The sequence below is a fragment of the Dama dama genome, chromosome 12 (assembly GCF_033118175.1).
Source record: "Dama dama isolate Ldn47 chromosome 12, ASM3311817v1, whole genome shotgun sequence".
NCBI classification, from domain to species: Eukaryota; Metazoa; Chordata; class Mammalia; order Artiodactyla; family Cervidae; genus Dama; species Dama dama.
This window is the reverse complement of record NC_083692.1, coordinates 24294294-24317003: the sequence shown is the minus strand read 5'-3', so window position 1 is coordinate 24317003 and position 22710 is coordinate 24294294. Positions and strand designations below refer to the sequence as shown.

General features: G+C 47.4%; 1 protein-coding gene across 1 annotated transcript; it reads right to left on the bottom strand.

The window, feature by feature from the left end:
* Positions 1 to 1036: 1036 nt before the first annotated feature.
* On the bottom strand, positions 1037 to 21694 carry PLEK2 (pleckstrin 2). The gene is made up of 9 exons (XM_061156850.1): positions 21486 to 21694; positions 9122 to 9286; positions 7140 to 7321; positions 5422 to 5513; positions 4935 to 5122; positions 4608 to 4709; positions 4235 to 4318; positions 2328 to 2406; positions 1037 to 1563 (listed from the first exon to the last, which is right to left on the bottom strand). Exons 1-9 carry the CDS (start codon positions 21525 to 21527, stop codon positions 1436 to 1438), a joined length of 1062 nt encoding a protein of 353 aa, XP_061012833.1. The 5' UTR covers positions 21528 to 21694; the 3' UTR covers positions 1037 to 1435.
* Between the last annotated feature and the right edge of the window lie 1016 nt (positions 21695 to 22710).

Below are 22710 nucleotides of genomic sequence, written 5' to 3'. Positions count from 1 at the left end.
TGCTTAAACACTCAGTGGAAGCCCACAGACGGCCTTACTTGACCTAGTTAACTTCTGCAATAAAAGCAATTTAAATGGTTAGGAATTTTTAAAAATTCAAGTGCTAGTACCCTTGGCAAGAACTGTCCCATAATTTACCTCAAAGTGACAGTCAACTACTTTTCAACTCATGATACTGGTACCTACTCTACAGAGTGGGGTATAATTGTGCCAATTTACAATCAAGAAGCCATCAAACCAAATGCAGCTTAATTCAGATAGAAACCTATATTGAGAGGAAAAAGCAATAAAAAAACTAAGGACACAGACCTTGGTAAAATGCCAAATGGAAAATGGTGCTTTAAAAGGCAGTCTCTTACAATGTAAGGAATAAAGTAAAACCTCATTAGCTTGGAATTACTGATCTGAATGATCAGGTATTCTAGACAAGATCAAGAGAAGATAGTTCAAACTATTGAATGAATTTTTACTTAAGCACTTTGGAGGTGTTCACGCCCCTTAAATGTAAGTTACCTATCTATTCATTGAAGGAAGTCTAAGCAGTTGTACTGGCAGATTACTGTATTAAGCTTGAAAGTAATAAAAATGTTTTTAAAGACACTGTATGATACAGACTTTTCACTACTTCAGATTAACCTAACTGATGAAGCTTCTTGGTACCTATTTGTCTCCATTAATCTTCATTCTAAAACCAAAACTTCATGCCTTGATTTAATTCTCCCATTGACATCTTTCTCTCCTTTAGAAAGCTCCTGCATCTTTCTAAACAACTTTTTTCACAGAAAAGCTGTAATTTTACTTATATGTACGTGACTAATCCAACTGAGTCCATGATTTCTTTTCTGCAATGTATAATACTTATGAAGGCTTTTTCTCAAAACAAAATATTTCATTCAAGATTTTGCCCCCATCCCCACTTTAAGATGAGGCTTTAAGCTCACTTGAGATGTTTTTATAATCAGCTTGCCTAATAATTCGTATAGCCTTAAGCATGAAAAACCTTTGAAAACTGAAACTTTGTATAGGAATTCTAATAGCCAGGAACAAGTGTCAATTTTTATTTATTCCAAAGGAGTTAAGAGGTGCTGACAGCATTTCCGAGAGCTCCATCATGAGGTTACAGTGTTTTGTTCAGTATTACATGGCCAGTTAGTGTGACAAGGGAGACCTACTTTGGTACCCAAGGAATGGCTGGTTGTGATAATGGGCAAAAGTCAAGGTGCTGACTTGGCTGACAAGGCTGCTTCAGCATTTACAGGTTAACTGTAAATGAAGGTGGGGAAGGCAATAGCACCACTGCCAGCTTTAAGGTACTCCACCAATCTCACTCCAAAGCAGTACAAAATATAAAAAGTTAAAAATCTTAACATACTCCCATTGTCCAGGAAATCCTGTGTAGAGGGAGGCATCTCAGTCCCATTCCCTCAGGTCCTTGTCACGTTAGCTTCTTGATAGCTTCAATCCACTCTGAACGCTCAGCCTTGCTGCTGGCCTGGATATAATAGTGTATGTCATCCTTAGTAATCACTTTGAAGAGATTTCCCTGGACATTCCCTTTAACCCCTAGGTAGGAAGAAAAAAAAGAAAAATCAGTGAGTGAATATCCATGTCTGCTTTCAGCTGGAAGCAGCTGAAAGTCACTGAGACAGACAAAAACACATAATGAAGTATTTCTTAGTACAAGTGTACATATATGGTTAGGCAATCCCACCAGAGGCATGCTTTCCTATTTGCCTCTCATCCATCCCCTCTCCCTCATCTGTGCCTTAAGGCCTGGCAGTTTTATGTCTGAACGTTCTTGAAAGACCTCTTGGCCTGCCCTCTATGCTAACCACAGGTCTGCAGTCTTACTCACATCAAAAAAGTCCAGAAGGTTTTATGTTAAAAGCATAGACAGATGCAGGATTTGACTGGAATTGTTTAATTTCTTTGAACCTCAATCTTCCCATCCATAAATTGAGAATAGTACTACCTGCCTTAGCTGTCTAGTGTGAAATTAGCATATAACAGAGATTAAATGGTGTTGTCAATCTTTAAACACTATTGTAAGCTATTGTTCTTAGGTGGAAGCTTATGGGCCAGTAAGCACAGGAAAGGGTGGGAAAGAATATTAAAGATGAGAATTATTTAGTTGTGTTGTTAAAACATTAAGAATACCCCATGTGTCCTTTCTCTGATTTTGAAATTGGCTTCACAATTCACACCATTCATTGTCTCACTGAGAAAGCCCCACGCAGGCCCCACAGCTTAGCCCATCATCAGCAGAGCATTACTGAGAGCAGGAGGGAGGACCCTGAGATGAGGATGGGGCCAAAGTTGCCCCTTACCAGTGGGAACGCCATTATCCTCCAGAGCTGACACCAGGGAGCCACGAAGAGAAAAGCCACCCACTGGCCGGTTCTCTTCCTGCAAAGGAAAGGAGACCCGATTAGGGACTGTGTGAAGGCACAGAACTCTTATTAGAAGAGATGAAAATAACTGGACCACGTTACCCGTCTCCTGAGAAACCTGCATGCAAGTCAAGAGGCAACAGTTAGAACCTCACATGGAACAACTGGTGCAAACTTGGGAAAAGGAGGATGTCAAGGATGGATATTGTCACTCTGTTTATTTAACTTACATGCAGAAATGTCGCATTGGATAGATCACATGCTGGAATCAAGATTGCCAGGAGAAATATCAACAACCTCAGATATGCAGATGATACCACTCTAATGGTGAAAAGCCATTTAGAGGAACTAAAGAACCTCTTAATGAGGGTGAAAGAGGAGAGTGGCTTAAAACTCAAAATTCAAAAAACTAAGATAATGGCATCCAGTCCCATCACTTCATGGCAAATAGATGGGAAAAAAGTAGAAGCCGGGACAGATTTTCTTTTCTTGGGCTTCAAAATCACGGCAGACAGTGACTGCAGCCATGAAGTTAAAAGATGCTTTCTCCTTGGAAGGAAAGCTATGACAAATCTAGACAGCATATTAAAAAACAGAGACATCACTTTGCAGGTCCATATAGTCAAAGCTATGGTTTTTCCAGTAGTCATGTACGGATGTGAGAGTTGGACCATAAAGAAGGCTGAACACTGAAGAACTGAATCTTTTGAACTGTGGTGCTGGAGAAGACTCTTAAGAGTCCCTTGGACTGCAGGAAGAGCAAACCAGTCAATCCTAAAGGAAATCAACCCTGAATAATTCATTGGAAGGACTAGGCTGAAGCTGAAGCTCCAATAATTTGGCCAACTGATGTGAAGAACTGACTCATTGGAAAAGACCCTGATGCTGGGAAAGATTGAGGGCAGGAGAAGAATCGGGAGACAGAGGATGAGATAGATAGCATCACCGACTCAATGGACATGAGTTTGAGCAAACTTTGGGAGATGATGAAGGACAGGGAAGGCTTGTGTGCTGCAGTCCATGGGGTCACAAAGATGTTGGACAGGACTGAGCAACTGGGCAATAACAACAGAAGAATCATGCTGTCATCATACCACCCTCAGTTAGCCTGCTAAAGAATTAGTCCATGAGAGTCATTTGTAACAGAAGATGAGGCTGAACTTGGACATCCCATGGCAAGTTATCTGCATGAGCGAGGAAGCTTGGGCTTCACTTCACAGCCAGTCACACCAGCACCACGCCCCTCCCTGCCCCTTAGCCCTCCCTGTGGTCCAGCAGGGTCCCCAGGGGCTCCTTCATGTTCTTGGCTTAGGGTTGGGTTCCTGACTGAATGCCCACTCTTCATTATTTCAAAAAACAAATGAAAATCACACAGCGACCAAGATAAGGCTGAACACAGTAATACTTATTATCTGAAATCCAGAATTATGGCTTAAATATTAAATGGCAAAGGAAACCTTTCAAAACATTGGTGGGGACAAGAGGATGAGGGGGCAGAATTCATGGCCTCTTTGGGTGGAAAGGGGTGAAAAGAGGCTGGAAAGCACAGTCAGGAGTCTTCATCAGCTCAGCGCCCCCTTCGTAGGCACACAGCCAGCTTTGGAGGAACTGAAAGATGCTTTTCCTCCCAAAATAATGAAGATCCACTGAGTAGGATTAACTGAGCAGGTGACGATGTGATGAAAGAAAAGAGACGTCAGACTGGGAGGAGCAGTTTGCAACCGTGGAAGGAAAGGCATCATGGGTGGAAGTTATGGTAGGGAGGCTGGGAGGAAGGCTGGAGGTGGAACCAGCCCCGGCTCTGCTGGGGAGAGAGGTGTCTGGAAGCACGACAAGGCACTCACTTTGGAAGGGTCATAGTAATGCAGAAAAGCCGGGTCCTTCCTCAGAACAAAGCGCCGCACCTTCCAGTTTTTCCTCTTGTGCCCCTGAGGCAAAGAAAGGGTGTATGGCTCATGGGTGACAGCTTGTAGTCACATCCTCCCACCTTCATGCCTCTAATGCCTTAGGCCTGCTTGTCTGGGACTCCTATGGGCACAGACACGTGCCGGCCCCTTGCCTTGCTCCCTGTGGCCACCGCTGGACCCTGACTTAGCAGATGCTGACAACTAATGCCCTCTGGAGTCTCAGCCCTTCCCACCCTTTGTGGGGGTTCCCACCTCCCCCGAGGTTCAGGACTGTCCACCTCCTCCCTGCTCCAAGGCGGCCGTCCCATACCTGCTTGGCCAGATAGCCTTGCTTCACCACAGTGCCACTTAACTCCATGGTGCTGAGACTGATTTCTTCCTTGGGACTTATCTTCTTCTTGCAGCTCTCAGCCTGGTAGGAAGGAGAGACAAGGACTCTTGTTACCAACACATCTCAGCTCCAGGCTGGGGAAGCTCCCACAGGGGAAAGGAAACTCCCACTCCACCTGGGGGTGAAGCTGTCCCCCCCTCCCCGAGCCCTAGGCCTCTCCCCGCTGACGGTGGAGCCCTGGCCCACACTGGGTGGCCTCTTCCTCTCTCTGCTCCCGTGCCAAGAGGAACCCAAGCCCTCACTTACGAATGTGTACAAGGCAGTGGAGTCATCCAGGAACTGCTCAGACAGATCCCCCGAGCGAATGGCTCCCGTGCTTCGGGTGCCTACTGGCCGAAGGAAGTTCTCCTCCATGAGCACCGAGGCCAGCGTCACAGCCTCCAGACGGCTGGCGGCAAAGCCGCTGGAGAGGAGCCAGTCCACCAGGGAGGAGCCTGCGGCGGGCAAGGGCAGCACCCGTCAAGACAACAGGCTCCAGCTTCCTCAGGGGCGCCTGGCTGTGACCTCATTGACCTTGACCCCTGGGGCAGCCTTGAACAGCCTTGGGGCTCAGCCCTGGAGCAGATCAAACGCCACCCCTGCTGCCCAGAGCTGTGGCCGCACCCACATTTCAGGCTGGCACGTTGGCTGCCAGGCAGCTCAGGCCTCAACACCACTGAGTCCCAGGTCACCAAGCCCTAGGTCTCCAGGGCCTGGCCTGGCCCCGGGGTTGGGGTGGGGGTCGGGGGTTCACCTATGAAGGTCTTTTTGTAGGTGCTTCCCTGCTCCATGTTGGGGCTTGGCCGGATTCCACAGGTACTGTCGCGCATCTTGTCCACGATGCGACTACACGGAAGGAAGGCAAAAGAGAGGAGACCCTTGTCACATTGACAGGAATGAGGGTGGGTCCATGAGCCACTGCTGAGGGTATAAAGCACGTGGCAAGTGGCATAATACACATCGCAGAGAAAGAGGGGTATTCTGTTATGCATCAGAATTTGAGAGGCAGGATTGGGGAACATTTCTTCTTGCTCATCTAAATGTTCTAATAATTCTATGCTAGACAGGTATTATAGTAGTTTGTAGTATATATACTATATATACTACTATATATATACAAACTATATATAGTTTGTAGTAAAACTATATATATATATACTATATATATACAAACTATATATAGTTTGTAGTAAAACTAAAGAGCTGTGACTTAATTTAAAAACAGAAGAATTATCTATGATCCGCTATATAAAGTCCAAACTCTTCCAGCTACTTCTCAAAAGTCACCCATCACTTGAACCCACTCTCATCTGCTGCTGGTCCTCCTGCACTCACCATGGGTTAGCCACGCCCTAGATGCACAAATGATGCTTTTGAACTGTGGGGCTGGAGAAGACTCTTGAGAGTCCCTCAGAAAGCAAGGAGACCAAACCAGTCAATCCTAAAGGAAATCAACTCTGAATGTTCACTGGAAGGACTGATGCTGGAGCTCCAATACTTTGGCCACCTGATACAAAGAGCCGACTCACTGGAAAAGACCTTGATGCTGGGAAAGACTGAGGGGGAGAGGAGAAGGGGCAACGGAGACTGAGATGGTTGGATGGCATCACTGATACAATGTACATGAACCAGGGCAAAGCCCGGGAGATGGTGAGGAACAGGGTGGCCTGCCGTGCTGCAGTCCATGGGGTCGCAAAGAGTCAGATGCCACTTAGCGACTGAACAGCAAAGATGCACAATCAAGATTCCAGAGCCTGGCATGGAGTTTTTTGGTAAGCCTGGGAAGTTCTGCTTCCTGCAAAGTTAGTGGGCATTTCCTGCAGATGCGTGGACATAACAATTCCCATGATGGGAATTCCTTTCATCCTTCCCTACTTTATAGTATCACTGCCACCACTGATCTGCTTTCCTTCTGTTCTGTGGGACGATCCTGGCCACCAGTGGCAGACCTTCTCTCATTCTCTATTTAGGTACTTGGACTGGAAAGCCCCTGAGATGAGACTTTGTTTTATGCCCATCTGCATGAGCACCTAGAGCGATGTGTGGCAGGCAGCAAGCACTCAGTAACTATTTCTTAAAAGAGTGAATGGATGGATGGATGAAGAATCCCACAGAAAGAGAATGCAGCTCCTAACAGAACACACGTTCTTGCCACCAGGCTGCAAACAGGACTAATGACTTGGTGAGTGGAGATTCCTGGGGAGCTGTTTGTATAGTCCTGAGCATCCTGGTTGACACTGAAAGGAGAGGGTCAAGACACTGAGGGGGCAGGAGCAGCAGGGACCCCAAGAGGTCACCAGGGCAGGCTGGCAGGGCCACTCCCACCGAGAGAAAACAATGCCAACAGGCCCTGGAGCACCGCTGCAGCACAAGCCAGGCCCGTGCAGCGGCCACAGAGGCCCCTCCTGAGGCGGGCAGACAGCAGAGGCCGAAGCAAAGCCAGGGGGGGCGAGGGCAGGGCCGGGCACGCACTGCAGGCTGATGTGAGGGGGCAGCTTGAAGGAGTTCTTCAGCAGGTGAAGCTGCTGGACCTTCCCCGGCTGCCCCGCGTGGATGGCTCCTGTTATCTCGAAGGCCCAGGCGTCCCTCTCCTCTCGAGAACAAGCCTCCAGGAGGTACTCCGTGGATGTCTGAGTTTTCAGCTTAATGAGGAGCTGTAGGAAGAGACAGCCAGTCAGACCAGGCAGCCGAGAGAGAGAGAGAGAGAGAGAGCTGGCTGGGCAGCAAAAATGACAAAACCGAAGCAGATCCGGGAGACCACGTGATCCAGAGACTGCCGAACGCCTCACCCCTCGACCATGTCCCAGCCACCGGGCCTTTAAAGACTCCCTTGTACACCTCCAGTGACAGAGAGTTCACCACCTTGGCCCCTTTGAACAGACTAATTAGTGCAGAGTCTGCTTCCTGGGGCCTTGGTCTCTCTGCTCCTGATTCTGCCTTCTAGGTTAAGCTCACCTCTTATGAGAGCCCCTGTGCTAAAGAGGGAAACACACAGGCTTCCAGGTGAGACTCAGCTAGATCCATAGCTGCGGTCGCTTGGGCACATTAAAGGACCCACTGAGCCTCCCAGTGCCTTCATCTGTCCCAAGAGGCTATTAACGCCTACCCCGAAGGAACTCAGTTCTGATCCTTTTGATCATCTTTTTAATTTATTTTTTTAAATGTATTTATTTTTAATTGAAGGATAATTGCTTTACAATAGCTCGGTTGGTAAAGATTCTGCCTGCAATGCAGGAGACCCAGGTTCAATCCCTGGGTCACGAAGATCCCTTGGAGGAGGAGACGGCAACCCACTCCAGTATTCTTGCCTGGAGAATCCCACGGACAGAGGAGCCTGGCAGGCTACAGTCTATGGGATCCAAGAGTCGGACATGACTTAGTGACTAAACTATTATGTTGGTTTCTGCCAACATCAACATGAATCAGCCATAGTATACCTATGTCCCCTCCTTCGTAAGCCTGCCTCCACTTCCCTCCCCATCCCACCCCTCTAGGTTGTTACAGAGTCCCAGATTGAGCTCCCTGAGCAAATTCCCACTGGCTATTTACATATGGTAATGCAAGTTTCCATGTTACTTTCTCCATACATTCCCACCCTCTCCTTCCTCAACCACCCCCCATCCTGCCCCCATGTCCTTAAGTCTGTTCTCTATGTCTACATCTGAGCTGCTTCTTGATTGGGTCTAGTCATCCCAAGTCTTTCACACATTCCTCATATAATATGGTTTAAACTTTCTCAACCAGTTCATGTCCAAATCTCCATCCATCCCAAAGTTGTACCTGAGCCAGACGGCTTGTAAGGGCATCTTCCTCCTTTTCAGCAAGACAGTGTTCTCTATGGCCGATAATATCTGTACCAACATTGGAACTCTGCTTTTCAATTAACCACTTGCTTTCATAACAAGAGCATTAACTGAAAGAAGCAATCTGACAATCTTCTTCCTTGACTCCTCCAAGCCTAGCAAATTTCTTGGCACTTACTGAGCCCTCGGTAAATGATTAATTCAGATTCTTTTCGGATGGTAGATGGTAAATGATTAATTCAGGTTCGTTTTAGGGTTGAGCTGCTCTTGACTTTTGGAACACGTACCCACTGGGGGATGAAAGCCATCCTATTGAACCTGAAGTAGCAGTAACTACTCACATTTGTGTGGTACCTCCTAGGCTACAAGTGTTTTGACCCACCATTACCTTCATGATCCTCATCATAGCTGTGAGTGACAGTCAGGTGTCATTACATGATCCCAGTTTATAGACGAGGATCTCAGGCTCAGAGAGGTTCAATTACTTGCCCAAGGTCACGTGCCTGGTATGTGGCGCAGCCAGGATTTGAGTCTAGGTTTTTCAGTAACTCAGCTGTTACCATGACTCATTCCACCTTCACCTAAGAGGCCAGGGAGGGAGGTAGTCCGGGGAGTGGGAGGAAGGCGCTGGGAAGAGGCGCCTTCACTTACCGGGCGATTTTCATACTCCAGGCAGGGGCAGGTGATGGTGCAGCCATCCAGAAGGATGCAGCCCTTGGGAGGGGTCACTTTCCGACCCCCCTCGAACTTGTAGTATAGAAGCGTGTTCTGCCGAAGAATGAACCACCGCACTTTCCAGTTGTGGACAATGTGACCCTGAGGACAGACAGGAGAGCCCTGAGGTGAGCTGGCCAAGGGGACGACCTGGTCATAGGGAGAGGAGTCTCGTTGCACAGGCGGTCAGACTGTGCCATGGGATCAACTCTCCAATAAGGAGACAGCGCTCTCTCTCTTGCTTAGCTTAATTTTATTTTCTAATTTTGAAATAATTTCAATTCAGAGAGAAGTTGAAGACAAGCATAAAACTTTTTTACAAAAAAAAAAAAAACTTTTATAAAACCATTAAGAGTTAGTTTTTAACATGATGCTCTATATGTTAATATTGATGCTTCTCAATATTTTATTGTGTCTCCTACCAAAAAATAAAAAGTATTTCCAACATAACCACAATACAATCAACATTAGGAAATTTACATGAATATGTTATTTTCCTCTGTTCCATAAACTCCACTCAAGTTTCACCAATTATCCCAATAATGTCCTTAAGAGCCAAAAGATCCTATTCCAAATTATATGTTTACTTTCATTTTCATGAAGAAATTGTGAGCTTTGGATCTCTTTGTCATCTCTTTTGAGTATGTAACAAAGCCTTTGGCGTTCACTTTCTAGTTCCCATTTTTTCTTTTTTTCTGTGGTTATAAGCCTTGAAAGAAACTGCAAAGTACACAGAAGAAAAGATCCTAGGGACTTCCCTGATGGTCCAGGGGCTAAGACTCTGAGCTCTCAGTGTAGGAGGCGTAGGTTCCATCCCTGATCTGGGAACTAGATCCCACATGCAGCAACTAAGAGTTCACCTGCTGCAACAAAAGATCCTACATGCCTCAGTGAAGACCCAGCACAGCCAAATAAATAAACACGAAAAAGACAGAAATCCTGTTAATACCTTGCATTTCCTTTGTCTTTTTCCCTTTTATTATTTTTTTAATCAAGAGCATATATGTATAGTTTTATTTTCTAGTCTTTCTTTTATTGACTTTGCCAAGCATTTTCTTACACCATTGCTACTGCTAAGTCACTTCAGTCGTGGCCGACTCTGTGTGACCCCATAGACGGCAGCCCACCAGGCTTCCCCGTCCCTGGGATTCTCCAGGCAAGAACACTGGAGTGGGCTGCCATTTCCTTCTCCAATGCATGAAAGTGCAAAATGAAAGTAAAGTCGCTCAGTTGTGTCTGACTCTTAGCGACCCCATGGACTGCAGCCTACCAGGCTTCTCCGTCCATGGGATTTTCCAGGCAAGAGTACTGGAGTGGGGTGCCATTGCCTTCTCTGTCTCACACCATTAAATTTCTTTAAAACATGTCTTTTAATGACCAACAGGTGGATGTATCATTTCCTTGCCCATCTCCTGTTGTTTACAACTGAGGTTTCCTTTTTTCCCCCCACTATTATAAACAACTCCATAATGAATATCCTTGCACATAAGTTTTGATCTGCATCTCTAATTTTTTCCCCTTAGGATATATCCCCCCAAAAAATATTACTAGTTGAGGGATGTAGGCAATTTTTAAAATTGCTAAGTCACTTCAGTCGTGTCCGACTCTGTGCGACCCCATAGACAGCAGCCCACCAGGCTCCCCCGTCCCTGGGATTCTCCAGGCAAGAACACTGGAGTGGGTTGCCATTTCCTTCTCCAATGCATGAAAGTGAAAAGTGAAAGAAAAGTCAATCAGTCGTGTCTGACTCAGCAACCCCATGGACCGCACCCTACCAGGCTTCTCCATCCATGGAATTTTCCAGGCAAGAGTACTGGAGTGGGGTGCCATTGCTTTCTCCGTTGTAAAGCTGAAGCAAATTAAGAACTCTAACCATCTGACCTAACCTGGTGTGACAGGCCTAAAAGGCAGGAGAGTCTGGGGGGCTCTCAGATGGGTAATGAAGCCAATGGACAAGACAGGCAGGTGAAGACAGAAAGTCTGAACAGACCAGTGGATGGGGGAATGTCTGCTGAAGAATCAGAATAGAATAACCTTGTACATGCTCATGAAAGCAATTTTCTTGGCATATTTCCCAGAGCAGAGCCCAATTAGGGCTGGATTCTAACCAAGAGAGATGCACTTTATCTGAATCAGAGACTGTCCCCGATTCACTGGTTTCCTGACCCAGCACTGATTCATTTCCAAGGTCCCTTCAGTTGTCACATCTATGATGCTGCAGTCCTGTTCGACACTCAGCAGGTATGCACTGAGCGTGTTAGCGAACTGGAAATGGTTGAAGGGGTGACTGTGTGAGCACTGGTCTAAGCCAAACAGAATTTACTGTGGTAACTATGGCAAATATATAGGCTTCCCTGGTGGCTCAGATGGTAAAAAATCTGCCTGCAATGCAGGAGACCTGGGTTCAGTCCCTGGGTAGGGAATATCCCCTGGAGAAGGGAATAGTTACTCACTCCAGTATTCTTGCCTGGAGAATCCCATGGAGAGAGGAACCTGGCAGGCTAGAGTCCATGGGGTCACAAAGAGTCAGATACAACTGAGTGACTAACATTTTCACTTTTCCATATACATATATATGTATATATACATATATATTTAACAGGAATTTTAAATATATATATATTTATATAAATATTTATACATCTCTATATATTAAATGTTTATATATATATACATTTATATATTTAATATATATATTTAATTGTCACCCTACTAATTTAACTTATATGGAGAGTACATTATGTGAAATGCCAGGCTGGATGAAGCACAAGCTGGAATCAAGATTGCTGGGAGAAATATCAATAATCTCAGATATGCAGGTGACACCACTCTTAAGGCAGAAAGCAAAGAACAACTAAAGAGCCTCTTGATAAAGTGAAAGAGGAGAGTGAAAAAGCTGACTTAAAACTCAACATTCAGAAAACGAAGATCATGGCATCCAGTCCCATCACTTCATGGCAAATAGATGGTGAAACAATGGAAACAGTGATAGATTTTATTTCTGTGGGCTCCAAAATTACTGTACATAGTGATGGCAGCCATGAAATTAAAAGACACTTGCACCTTGGAAGAAAAGCTATGACAAACCTAGCCAGCATATTAAAAGGCAGAGACATTACTTTGCCAACAAAGTCCATCTAGTCAAAACTATGGTTTTTCCAGTGGTCATGTATGGATATGAGAATTGGACTATAAAGAAAGTTGAGCACTGAAGAATTGATGCTCTTGAACTGAGGTGTTGGAGAAGACTCTTGAGATTCCCTTGGACTGCAAGGAGTTCCAACCAGTCCATCCTAAAGGAAATCAGTCCTGAATATTCATTGGAAGGACTGATGCTGAAGCTGAAGCTCCAATACTTTGGCCACCTGATGCAAAGAACTGACTCCTTGGAAAAGACCCTGATGCTTGGAAAGATTGAAGACAGGAGGAGAAGAGCACAACAGAGGACGAGATGGTTGGGTGGCATCACCCACTCGATGGACATGAGTTTGAGTATGCTCTGGGAGTTGGTGATGGACAGGGAAGCCTGGAGTGCTGCAGTCCATGGGGTCACAAAGAGTCGGACACAACTGAGCAACTGAACTGAACTAAGTTGGAATATAATTGCTTTACAAAGTTGTGCTAGTTTCTGTTGTACAATGAAGTGAATCAGCCACATGCATACATATATCCCCTTCCTCTTGAGCCTCCATCCTACCCTAAATATGACTTTTAACAGTTAATCTGACAAGAGTTTACTAATATGTCTAAGTGTCATTATGTTCCATGGTGTGTGAGCTGTGGGCATGAGAGGACGGATATGTCAAGCTGAATTTTACAGTTTTGTTCTCTTCACTCTGTCCTGTACCAAGAATCCACATCACACAATGGCTGATGGCTGTCCTTGACACAAGCTGACATGTTTAAAGAAGTGAAAAAGATTTGGCTCTAACTCCTCAGCAATGGGGGTCCTGTACTGCCCTCTACATGGCCCAGACTCAGGTCTCCTTGCTCGATGAGCCCCTGCTGAGGGGGTTCAAGTGCATCATTAGCAGTAAAGGCAGTGAACTTCCAGCACACAGGTGTGGCTGGTGCAGAGAGAGGAGATTGCCATCTAAGCTGATGGCATGCGGGCCAGTGTAAGGTGAAGGAGAGGAGGTGAAACAATCTTAAAACATAGGTATTCTGGCCTGAATTACGCCCTTCTCTTAGATTCAGACGTTGATGCCCCAACCACTCCCCCGACCTCTACCTTGCGCTGTGCTGTGCTTAGTCAGTGAGTCGTGCCTGACTCTTTGTGACCCCATGGACTATAGCCTGCCAGACTCCTCTGTCCATGGGATTCTCCAGGCAAGAATACTGGAGTGCATTGCCATGCCCTCCTCCAGGGGATCTTCCCAACTCAGGGATTGAACCCAGGTCTCCAACATTACAGGCGGATTCTTTACCACCTAAGCCACCAAGGAAGCCCAAGAATACTGGAGCGGGTAGCCTATCCCTTCTCCAGGGGATCTTCCTGACCCAAGAATCACCACTACCTTAGAATGTGACTGTATTTGAAGAGACGGTCTTTAAGGAGGTGATTAGGTTAAATGGGGCCATTGTGTGCGTGCTAAGTCACTTCAGTCCTGTCCAACTCTTTGCCATCCTATGGACTATAGCCCACCAGGCTCCCCTGGGATTCTCCAGGCAAGAATACTGGAGTGGGTTGCCATGCCCTCCTCCAGGGGAATCTTCCCCATCCAGGGATGGAACCCGATTCTCCTATGTCTCCTGCATTGGCAGATGGGTTCTTTACCACTAGCACCACCTGGGAAGCCCAGATGAGGCCATTACTTGGGTCTTAATCCAATGTGACTGGGGGCCTCAAGAGAAGATGAAATTTGGACACGCAGATGTCAGGGAGGCCTGCACACAGAGGAAAGACCATGTGAGCACACAGCCAGAGGTGCCATGTGTGGGCAAGCTGAGGAGATGGCCTAAGAGGAAACCAAACCTTCGACACTTTAAACCTTGGACTCCAGCCTCCAGAACTGTGGGAAATAAATCTCTGTTGCTTAGGCGGTCCTGTCTATGGTCTTTTGTTACAGGAGCCCTCATAAACTAAAACAACAGAGAAAGAAGAAAGGGGCCTGGAGGTGTTAGGGAGAAAGGTGAAACCAACAGATGTTGAGCAGAACAAACTAATACACAGATAAGGCTACATTTCCTGGACGAAACACTACACTTCCCAGAATTTCTGGCAGGGGAACAGGGAGGTGGTTAGGTGGTTGCCAGTCCTGTGCATGGAGCACTGATGCCTGTTTGGCAGCCACCAACGTAGCAGGCTAGTGGTGGAAGGACAGGGCTTTCTGACAGCCAGTCCCCGAGTTATCAGGAACAAGTGACAAACAGTGACGGCAGGATGTTTCCACTAGAGATGTCTCCTGGTGCTGTGGGGTATTTCTGTCTGGCTGCATTGTCGCTGGCTGTGTGGCACTCGGTCCTCCCAAATATCTCCGAGTCATCCTTCTGTTCAAACTTGCTAGAGTGCACTGCGTTACGAGCAGCTAAGAATCCAGTCTGACAGCAACGGACAGTAGTCTGAGAAAGGCTGATGAGATGGGCTCACTTTGTAGGTACAGCACTTGAAGCAGCTGGTGACCTCACTGTGGCCGGAGGGGAATCCCTAGACTTTTAAGCAGAATGATGACAAGCTTAGGTGCTCATGTTAAACAAAAATCACCTGACCGCACTGCGGCAGAACAGCTGAATAAGGTTGGCAAGACGGGAGTGGGCAGCTAAGCTAGAGGTTCCTGTAGTAACACACAAAACAGGAAGGATCCCAGCTCTACAGATAAACTACGCCATACTGAGAGGGGTTAAGACACTGACCCAAAGTTAGCAGCTGGTGATCAGAGGGTGTTAGAGACCAAAAATACACTGGTATAAAGGGGAAATGAACCCAGGCCTCCCTTCACCTGGGCGTCTTCTACCTTCTCCAGGCTCCTTGTCTGGAAGCAGCTGGTGGGTATCAGAGGTCATTTGGACCATGAACGGCTTAGCGCCCCGTTAGGGGTAGGAGAGTCCATATGATGGGATGTAACCCTAGGACTGGGCTGAGGAAGCACAGAATTTTACAGCCAGAGGATCCTTTGAAAAAGCCTATATAATTCTATGGGCTTCCCTGGTGGCTCAGATGGTAAAGAATCTAAACTCCCTAAGTTTAATAATGAGGAAACTGAGGCCTGGAAAGGTCTGGCCCGAGACTCTACGAAGAAGCAGAGATGGTACTTACTACGGGTTGAATTATGTCCCTGCAAAACATATGTTGAAGTCCTAACCCCAGGGATCTGTGAATGAGGTCTTATTTGGAAATAGGGTCTTTGCAGATGTAATCAGGATAAGTCATACTAGATTCAGTTCAGGTCAGTTTAGTCACTCAGTCGTGTCCCACTCTTTGTGACCCCATGGACTACAGCATGCCAGGCTTCCCTGTCCATCACCAACCCAAAGCTTGCTCAAACTCATGTCCATTGAGTCGGTGATGCCATCCAACCATCACATCCTCTGTCATCCCCTTCTCCTCCTGCCTTCAATCTTTCCCGGGATCAGGGTCTTTTCCAAGGGGTCAGTTCTTTGCATCAGGGTCTTTTCCAATGAGTCAGTTCTTCCTATCAGGTGGCCAAAGGATTGGAGCTTCAGCTTCAGCATCAGTCCTTCCAATGAATATTCAGGACTGATTTCCTTTAGGATTGACTGGTTTAATCTCCTTGCAGTCCAAGGGACTCTCAAGAGTCTTCTCCAACACCATAGTTTGAAAGCATCAAGTCTTCAGTGCTCCTCAGCTTTCTTTATGGTTCAACTCTCACATCTATACATGACTACTGGAAAAACCATAACTGACTAGACAGACCTTTGTTGGCAAAGTAATATCTGTTTTTTGATATGCTGTTTAGGTTTGTCATAGCTTTTCTTCCAAGGAGCAAGTGTCTTTTAATTTCATGGCTGCAGTCACCATCTGCGAAGATTTTGGAGTCTAAGAAAATAAAATCTGTCACTGTTTCCATTGTTTCCCCATCTATTTCCCATGAAGTGATGGGACCAGATGCCATGATCTTCGTTTTCTGAATGTTGAGTTTTAAGCCAATTTTTTCACTCTCCTTTTTCACTTTCATCAAGAGGCTTTTCAGTTTCTCTTCACTTTCTGCCATAAGGGTGGTGTCACCTGCATATCTGAGGTTATTGACATTTCTCCTGGCAATCTTGATTCCAGCTTGTGCTTTATCCAGCCTGGCATTTTGCATGATGTACTCTGCATATAAGTTAAATAAGCAGGGTGACAATATATAGTCTTGATGTAATCCTTTCCCAAATTGGAACTAGTCCATTATTCCATGTCAGGTTCTGTTGCTTCTTGACCTGCAATCTGATTTCTCAGGAGGCAGGTAAGGCGGTCTGGTATTCCCATCTCTTGAAGAATTTTCCACAGTTTGTTGTGATCCACACAGTCAAAGGCTTTGGCATAGTCAATAAAGCAGATGTTTTTCTGGAACTCTCTTGCTTTTTCTATGATCTAACAGATGTTGGCAATTTGAATACCAGCTGAGCCACCAGGGAAGCCCGATACTAGATTAGGATGGCCCTAAAAACATTTATATAATTGGTGTCCTTACATGAAGAGAAAATTTTGGGACACTGAAAGACACACGGGGAGAAGACGGTCATGTGATGATGGAGGCAGAGATTAGAGTGAAGCACCTACAAACCAAGGAACACAGAAGAGTGCCTTTGTGAGATAATGCATGCATGCATGCGGGCTCAGTCGTGTCCAACTCTCTGCGACCCCACAGACTGTAGCCGGCCAGGCTCCTCTGTCCATGGGATTCTCCAGGCAAGAATACTGGAGTGGATTGCCCTTTCCTGTGTGAGATGACAGAAAATACATATATTTTTCTTTGCCCCCAGGTCTTGGTAGAGAGCTCCTAAACCCCTTGAAGTGTCTTGGGTGACAGGAGCATCTTTTGTGCTAATGAGGCAACTCTGGGTGGGCTCCTGGGTGACGGCTGGCCACTGGAAAGACCAAGCCATGATTAGTAGCTTGGAATTTTCAGCCCCACTGCCCCCCCACTTCTCTTGAGAAAAGAAAAGGGTTGAAAGTGGCATTAACAATCTATCATGTTTACATGATGACGCCTCTGTAAAATCCCAGAAGCATGGGATTTGAAGAGTTTCTAGAAATTCATCCCAAGCAGAAAGTCACTGGAACCTCTGATCTGTGGTTGGCTACACAGAGCACAGGTGACAACTTGGGCTTCGGCCTGGGGTCTGAAGTATGTGTGTGGCGGCTGGGGGAAGGTTGGGGACGCAGCCTTGTGAGACTGAGATCTTAACCCGTAGGACCTGAGGCTGCCTCTGGGCAGATGCGTCAGAACTGAGTTAAACCGCAGGACACACACCGGTGGGCACAGAGAATTACTTGGTGTGGGGGGAAACCCCCCCACATGTGGTGCCCAGAAGAGTCAGAAGTGAAGTATTCCATGTAAAAGTAAATGAGAGTCACAGGATAGAGAAACACACAGCAGGTAAGAACTAGGGTTTTCCTTACCTAGGAAGGAAAAATCGGTTTTTCCTTTACAGCCTGCAAATACCAGAAACAAAAGAGGCAAGGAAGGGCTCATCCCTGCAGGCTTCAGAGGGAGCAGGGCCCTGCCCACACTTTCGATCAGACTTCTAGCCTTCAGAACTCCTTCTAGTCTTCTTTTCATCCAAGAAATTTTTTTTTTCCTTTCTCATACCATTTATATTTTTACTCTTTGGACTATAAAATGAAAAACATTTTTAACATCTGCATGACCATGTGCTATGCTAAAGTCACTTCGGTCATGTCTGGCTCTTTTTGAACCCATGGACTGTAGCACACGAGGCTCCTCTGTCCATGGGATTCTCCAGGCAAGAATACTGGAGTGGGTCGCCAAGGCCTCCTCTAGCGGATCTTCCGGACCCAGGGATCGAACCCATTCTCTTACATCTCCTGCATTGGCAGGTGGGTTCTTTACCACTAGCACCACCTGGGAAGCCCTATGCATAACCATAATTCACTTGTAATCATTTGTTTATTTGAGGGGACAGGTAGGTAGTTTCCAGTTTTTATTCTCTACCTAAATAACACTTTGTTCCTAAAGCCTTTAAAAAAAAAATTATTATTTATTTTTGGCTGCGGCGGGTCTTCGTTGTTCCATGACATGTGGGATCTTAGTTCCCCAATGAGGGATCAAACCCACATCCCCTGCATTGGAAGGCAGATTCTTCACCACTGGGCCACCAGGGAAGCCCCATTCCTAAAGCTTTTATGGCCTTTCCTACAGATTGATTCCTACAGACGAAAGATCTAGGTTACAGCATGTTGACACGGCCATGTCATTTTCTGAGAGTCGTAGGAGGTACGAGCCAGGCAACCACGCCCAATGTGTTCCGGCCGCTTCCTGAAGGACAAGTGGCCCTACCTACGCAGACCTGCCCTCCTTCCCGGGCACCCTCCTTTAACACCAGGCCAAGTAAGCACCCTGCATTTTTGCCTGGAGCTTCGCTGTCTTTCTTGTCTGGGCTGGATTAAGAATCAAATCCATCTTGCCTCTGCCTGTCTCCTGCTTCGCCCTCACCCGTGATGACTGTTCTGTACTCTGGGTTACCAGCTTGGGCCCTGCCCCACTTCAGGACCGTAAACCCTCTTGAACCTGTGGAATCCCACAGTCACAGTCCTGCAACTTCCCCGGTGGACACAGGGGCCGCCATCCAGGAGGAGGGGAAATGGGGGAAGCGGGAAAGTCCGAGTGATCAGGAGGGAGGGACGGTTGGCAGGGGCAAGGGGCCCCATTCCTCACTTTGCAGGAAAGGGTGTGGCTTCCGCTTGCCTCGTGGTCAGGCTCCAGCTCCAAACGCTTGTCTTTGGGTTTGACTGGACAGCACTTTAGGGATTTCAGTCTAGCCCATCAGTGGGCTTTTGGGGTCAAACGAGTTGACTGTCCTCCCTTCTCTGTACCTTGGACTCCCTAAGCGGCCACCCTAGACCAGCCTGTCTGAAAGAGAACTCACATCCTCCCCTCCCTTCACCCCACCCCTGACTGCATGGTGGTGGTGGTGGTGGGATAGCATGTAAAGCAAGCCCCAGGAACAGGGGGAATGCCCACAGGGGCCCATCTCAGAGCACCTACCCAGGCTCAGTTATTCTAACAACCAACACCTTCAGGGAACTTCCTGCAGCTTCTAACATGAGGGAAAGAAGGGACAGGGGCCTTGGTGGGAAAGCCCCTGACAATCAACAATGCCCACCCCTCTCCCTCACCTTAGAAGCCACAGGAAAAGATCCCCAAAGGTGCTGTCTCTGAGGTGTGGCTACCTCCACAAACCCTGAAGGACTAATCTATCACTTTAATCCCGGTGACACAAAGCAGGCGGGGAATTCTGTACCTGCCTGTATCCAGTCTGACCCTTGAACCAGCACAGCCTTCTATACGTCCTCTGGCTCACAATTTTGAGCAAACAACACACCCAACCTCCTATGTCAAATAATGTGTAAAATACCATGACTATATTCCCTGCTGACCTGAAAGCGACTTGGGACCTCAGGGTTGATCTGCTGGCCAGGGAAGGCCAGGGGAGGGAGAGTCCCTTCACCTCTCTTCACCCATCCCCCTGCCAAAGCTGGAAACTCAGCACACGAGCCGGAAGGCTCATCCCCAGATTTTATGCTCTGCTGTTAGGTTAGCATAAATGTTCGGTGTGAACATCAATGTTAAAAGAACTTTTAAAAATCAAATTTCCCTCCTGCAGCTGCTTTTTCCTTCATTTTCTACCTTGGTCCCATAAGCCTGGTTTTCGTCTGGACTCTTGCTTGCTGTGGGAAAAGCCGCTAGTGGTGACGTGGAAGGAGTGAGGATGGAGACTGCTCAGAGTCTGCTTGAATTTATGTTAGTGGGTATCTTCACCCCTCTCCTTTCCAGAATGGCTAAAACTTTTTATGCTTACCAAAGTGAAGGAAAAAAACAAATTATACTTATTTATTTGCTATAAACTATGATAGATTCAGGGTTTCCCTGGTGGTTCCGTGGTAAAGAATCCACCTGCCAATGCAGGAGATGTAGGTTTGATGCCTGGGTCAGGAAGATCCCTTGGAGCAGGAAATGGCAACCTATTCTAGTATTCTTGCCTGGTAAATCCCATGGACAGAGGTTCCCGGTGGGCTGCAGTCCACGGGGTTGCAAAAGAGTCGGACACAACTTAGTGACTAAACAGGAACAACAATACCTTAATAGATTCAACCACAACTGAAACAGAATGATCTAACGTACTTCAGTGTCAACTGTTCCATTTATATAATATTAACACTCATAAGGGAACCAGTTGTCCCCAAATATTTTCAACATGATCAGTAAAAACTATAGAATTTTGAAAGGCTGAACACTGCACAGAAGCAACAAGTGACTGAATGGAAGGCTTGGAAAATAAAACTCCGGATTTGTGAAAAGAAACAATACAACTGGCCCCTGAACAACAGGGGATTCAGGGCAAAGATCCCTGAGCTGTTGAAAATTCACATGCAACTTTACAGCTGGTCCTCCCTATCCAGGGTTCTCTACCCAAGGACTCAACCAACCACACGGGGCTCTGGGCAAGGGCCTCATCTTTCTGCCCCTCGGTTTCCTCATCTGCGATAGAGGGATAACAATACCCACCCTGCAGTGGGCAGCCTCAGTGGCTTCGATCCTGCTCCATCACCCACTGGTCCAGATCCTGAGCAAGCTACTTAGCCTCTTTGAACTTCCTTTTCCCCTTGCAGAAAGGGCGGTTAAGATGGAACCACCGACCTGTCGGACTGTTGGGAGGATTAAGAGAGCCAGCTTCCAGGACTGGTGCACAGCAGAGGCTTAAGAAACAAAGGCTTTCTCCTTGCTCACAGGTTATTGTGAAGAATACAGGAGATGATGCATTAATCGGACGAGCTTGGGGGACTACAGAACACCCTTCTGTTGTTTTAAGACATCATAGTTAAATCCTAGACGCTTCGTATTTTAGTAAGTTGTTTTAAAGAAGCTGTCCTCTAAAGGGTAGCCGCCCGCCCGCACCCCACACGCGCTAGCCGAGCGGGATTCTCCTCCTTGCCCGTACCCCCAGCCCCTCTTTTCTAGCTAAAGCTCATCCCCAGCCACCGCCCACCCGGCTCCGTCCACGACACGCGGCTCCTCCCAGAGGGGCCCCAGCCCGCCGGATCGCGGCTCAGGTGAGCCGGCGGCCGCCGCGCACCCGCCCCGAGCCGTGTCCGGAGAGGCTGGGGCGCGCTCACCCTCTTGACGAGGAAGCCCTCCTTGAGCACGCCGTCCTCCATGGCGCCGTCCCGCGCCGCCCGCTCCTCCGCTCCTCCGCTCCTCCGCTCCTCCGCTCCCGCGGCGCCCAGGAAGCGCCTCCGACTCGGCGCGGCGCCGCCCCCTGGCCCGCGCCCAGTGCCCGAGGCCGCGGGGCCTCCCGGGCAGGAAGTCAGTCCAGGTCGGGATTTCTAACGTGCTTCCCCCGCCGAAGGTGCCCTGAGGTCCGTGGTTAGTCCTCGGGTTTGACTCCCGGCCCGGCTCCCTCCATCCACGTGCCCCCTGCGCGCTGGGCGCCTCTTACCCTTCCGTCTCTGCCCATCTGCCGCCACTCCCAGCCTTAACCAGGTGCCTGCCTGGCACCCAGCACATTGCTCTTGACTAATACTTAGGGAATCAAGCTGAACGGAAAGGATTTCAAGAATCTGGGGTCATCTGAGCTCTATGGAAATAGGGGGTGGGAGAGTGGATGAGGTGCTCCGGGTTGGGAACTTAATCCTAGCCTCTGGTGGGCGCAGAGAAATGTTCCCATTAGCGAGGTCACGGGTTTAAGGAAGCAGGCACCATCTGCAGGTGCCGTGTGGCCCCACAATACCCCTTTCTGCCAAAAAGGCTGGAACTGAACTTTCCATGATTAGGGGCAAAATTTAAGGGAGAGCCAGGGAACCCAGTAATCTAGATAAATAATATTTTAATGCAACATTCTAAAATATGTTAAGTGTTTTTGAAATTTTTTAAATAAAAAATCAGGCCAAAAAAAAAAAAAAAATCCATGTTTAACAAAATGTCAAAAACAGAGGGAAGCATCCATAATACAGAACTCGTCCTTACGACACTGTCCATTTATCCATTGTTTGCCCCTCAGCATGAAGGGCCCCATTAGGACTGTTCATCAGGACAGGAAAAGGCCCCAGATGCCTAAAAGGGAAGAGAAAGCTCTAGATTGGGAGAAGGTGCCCCTGGGTGCCTTTCAAAACCAGCCGGGAGCCCACCCCTAAAGCACAGTGGGTGCCCCTGCCCTAGAAATGGCCCCCTTCAACCTTCTGTACAGACTGACTTTCGGATCTCAGAGGAGTACAAAATGAAAGGGGCTTTCATTCCATTTCAGAATGAACATCAACTCCGCCAGACCTGTGTTAGGTTCAGTTCAGTCGCTCAGTCATGTCCACCTCTGTGACCCCATGGACACCAGGCTTCCCTGTCCAT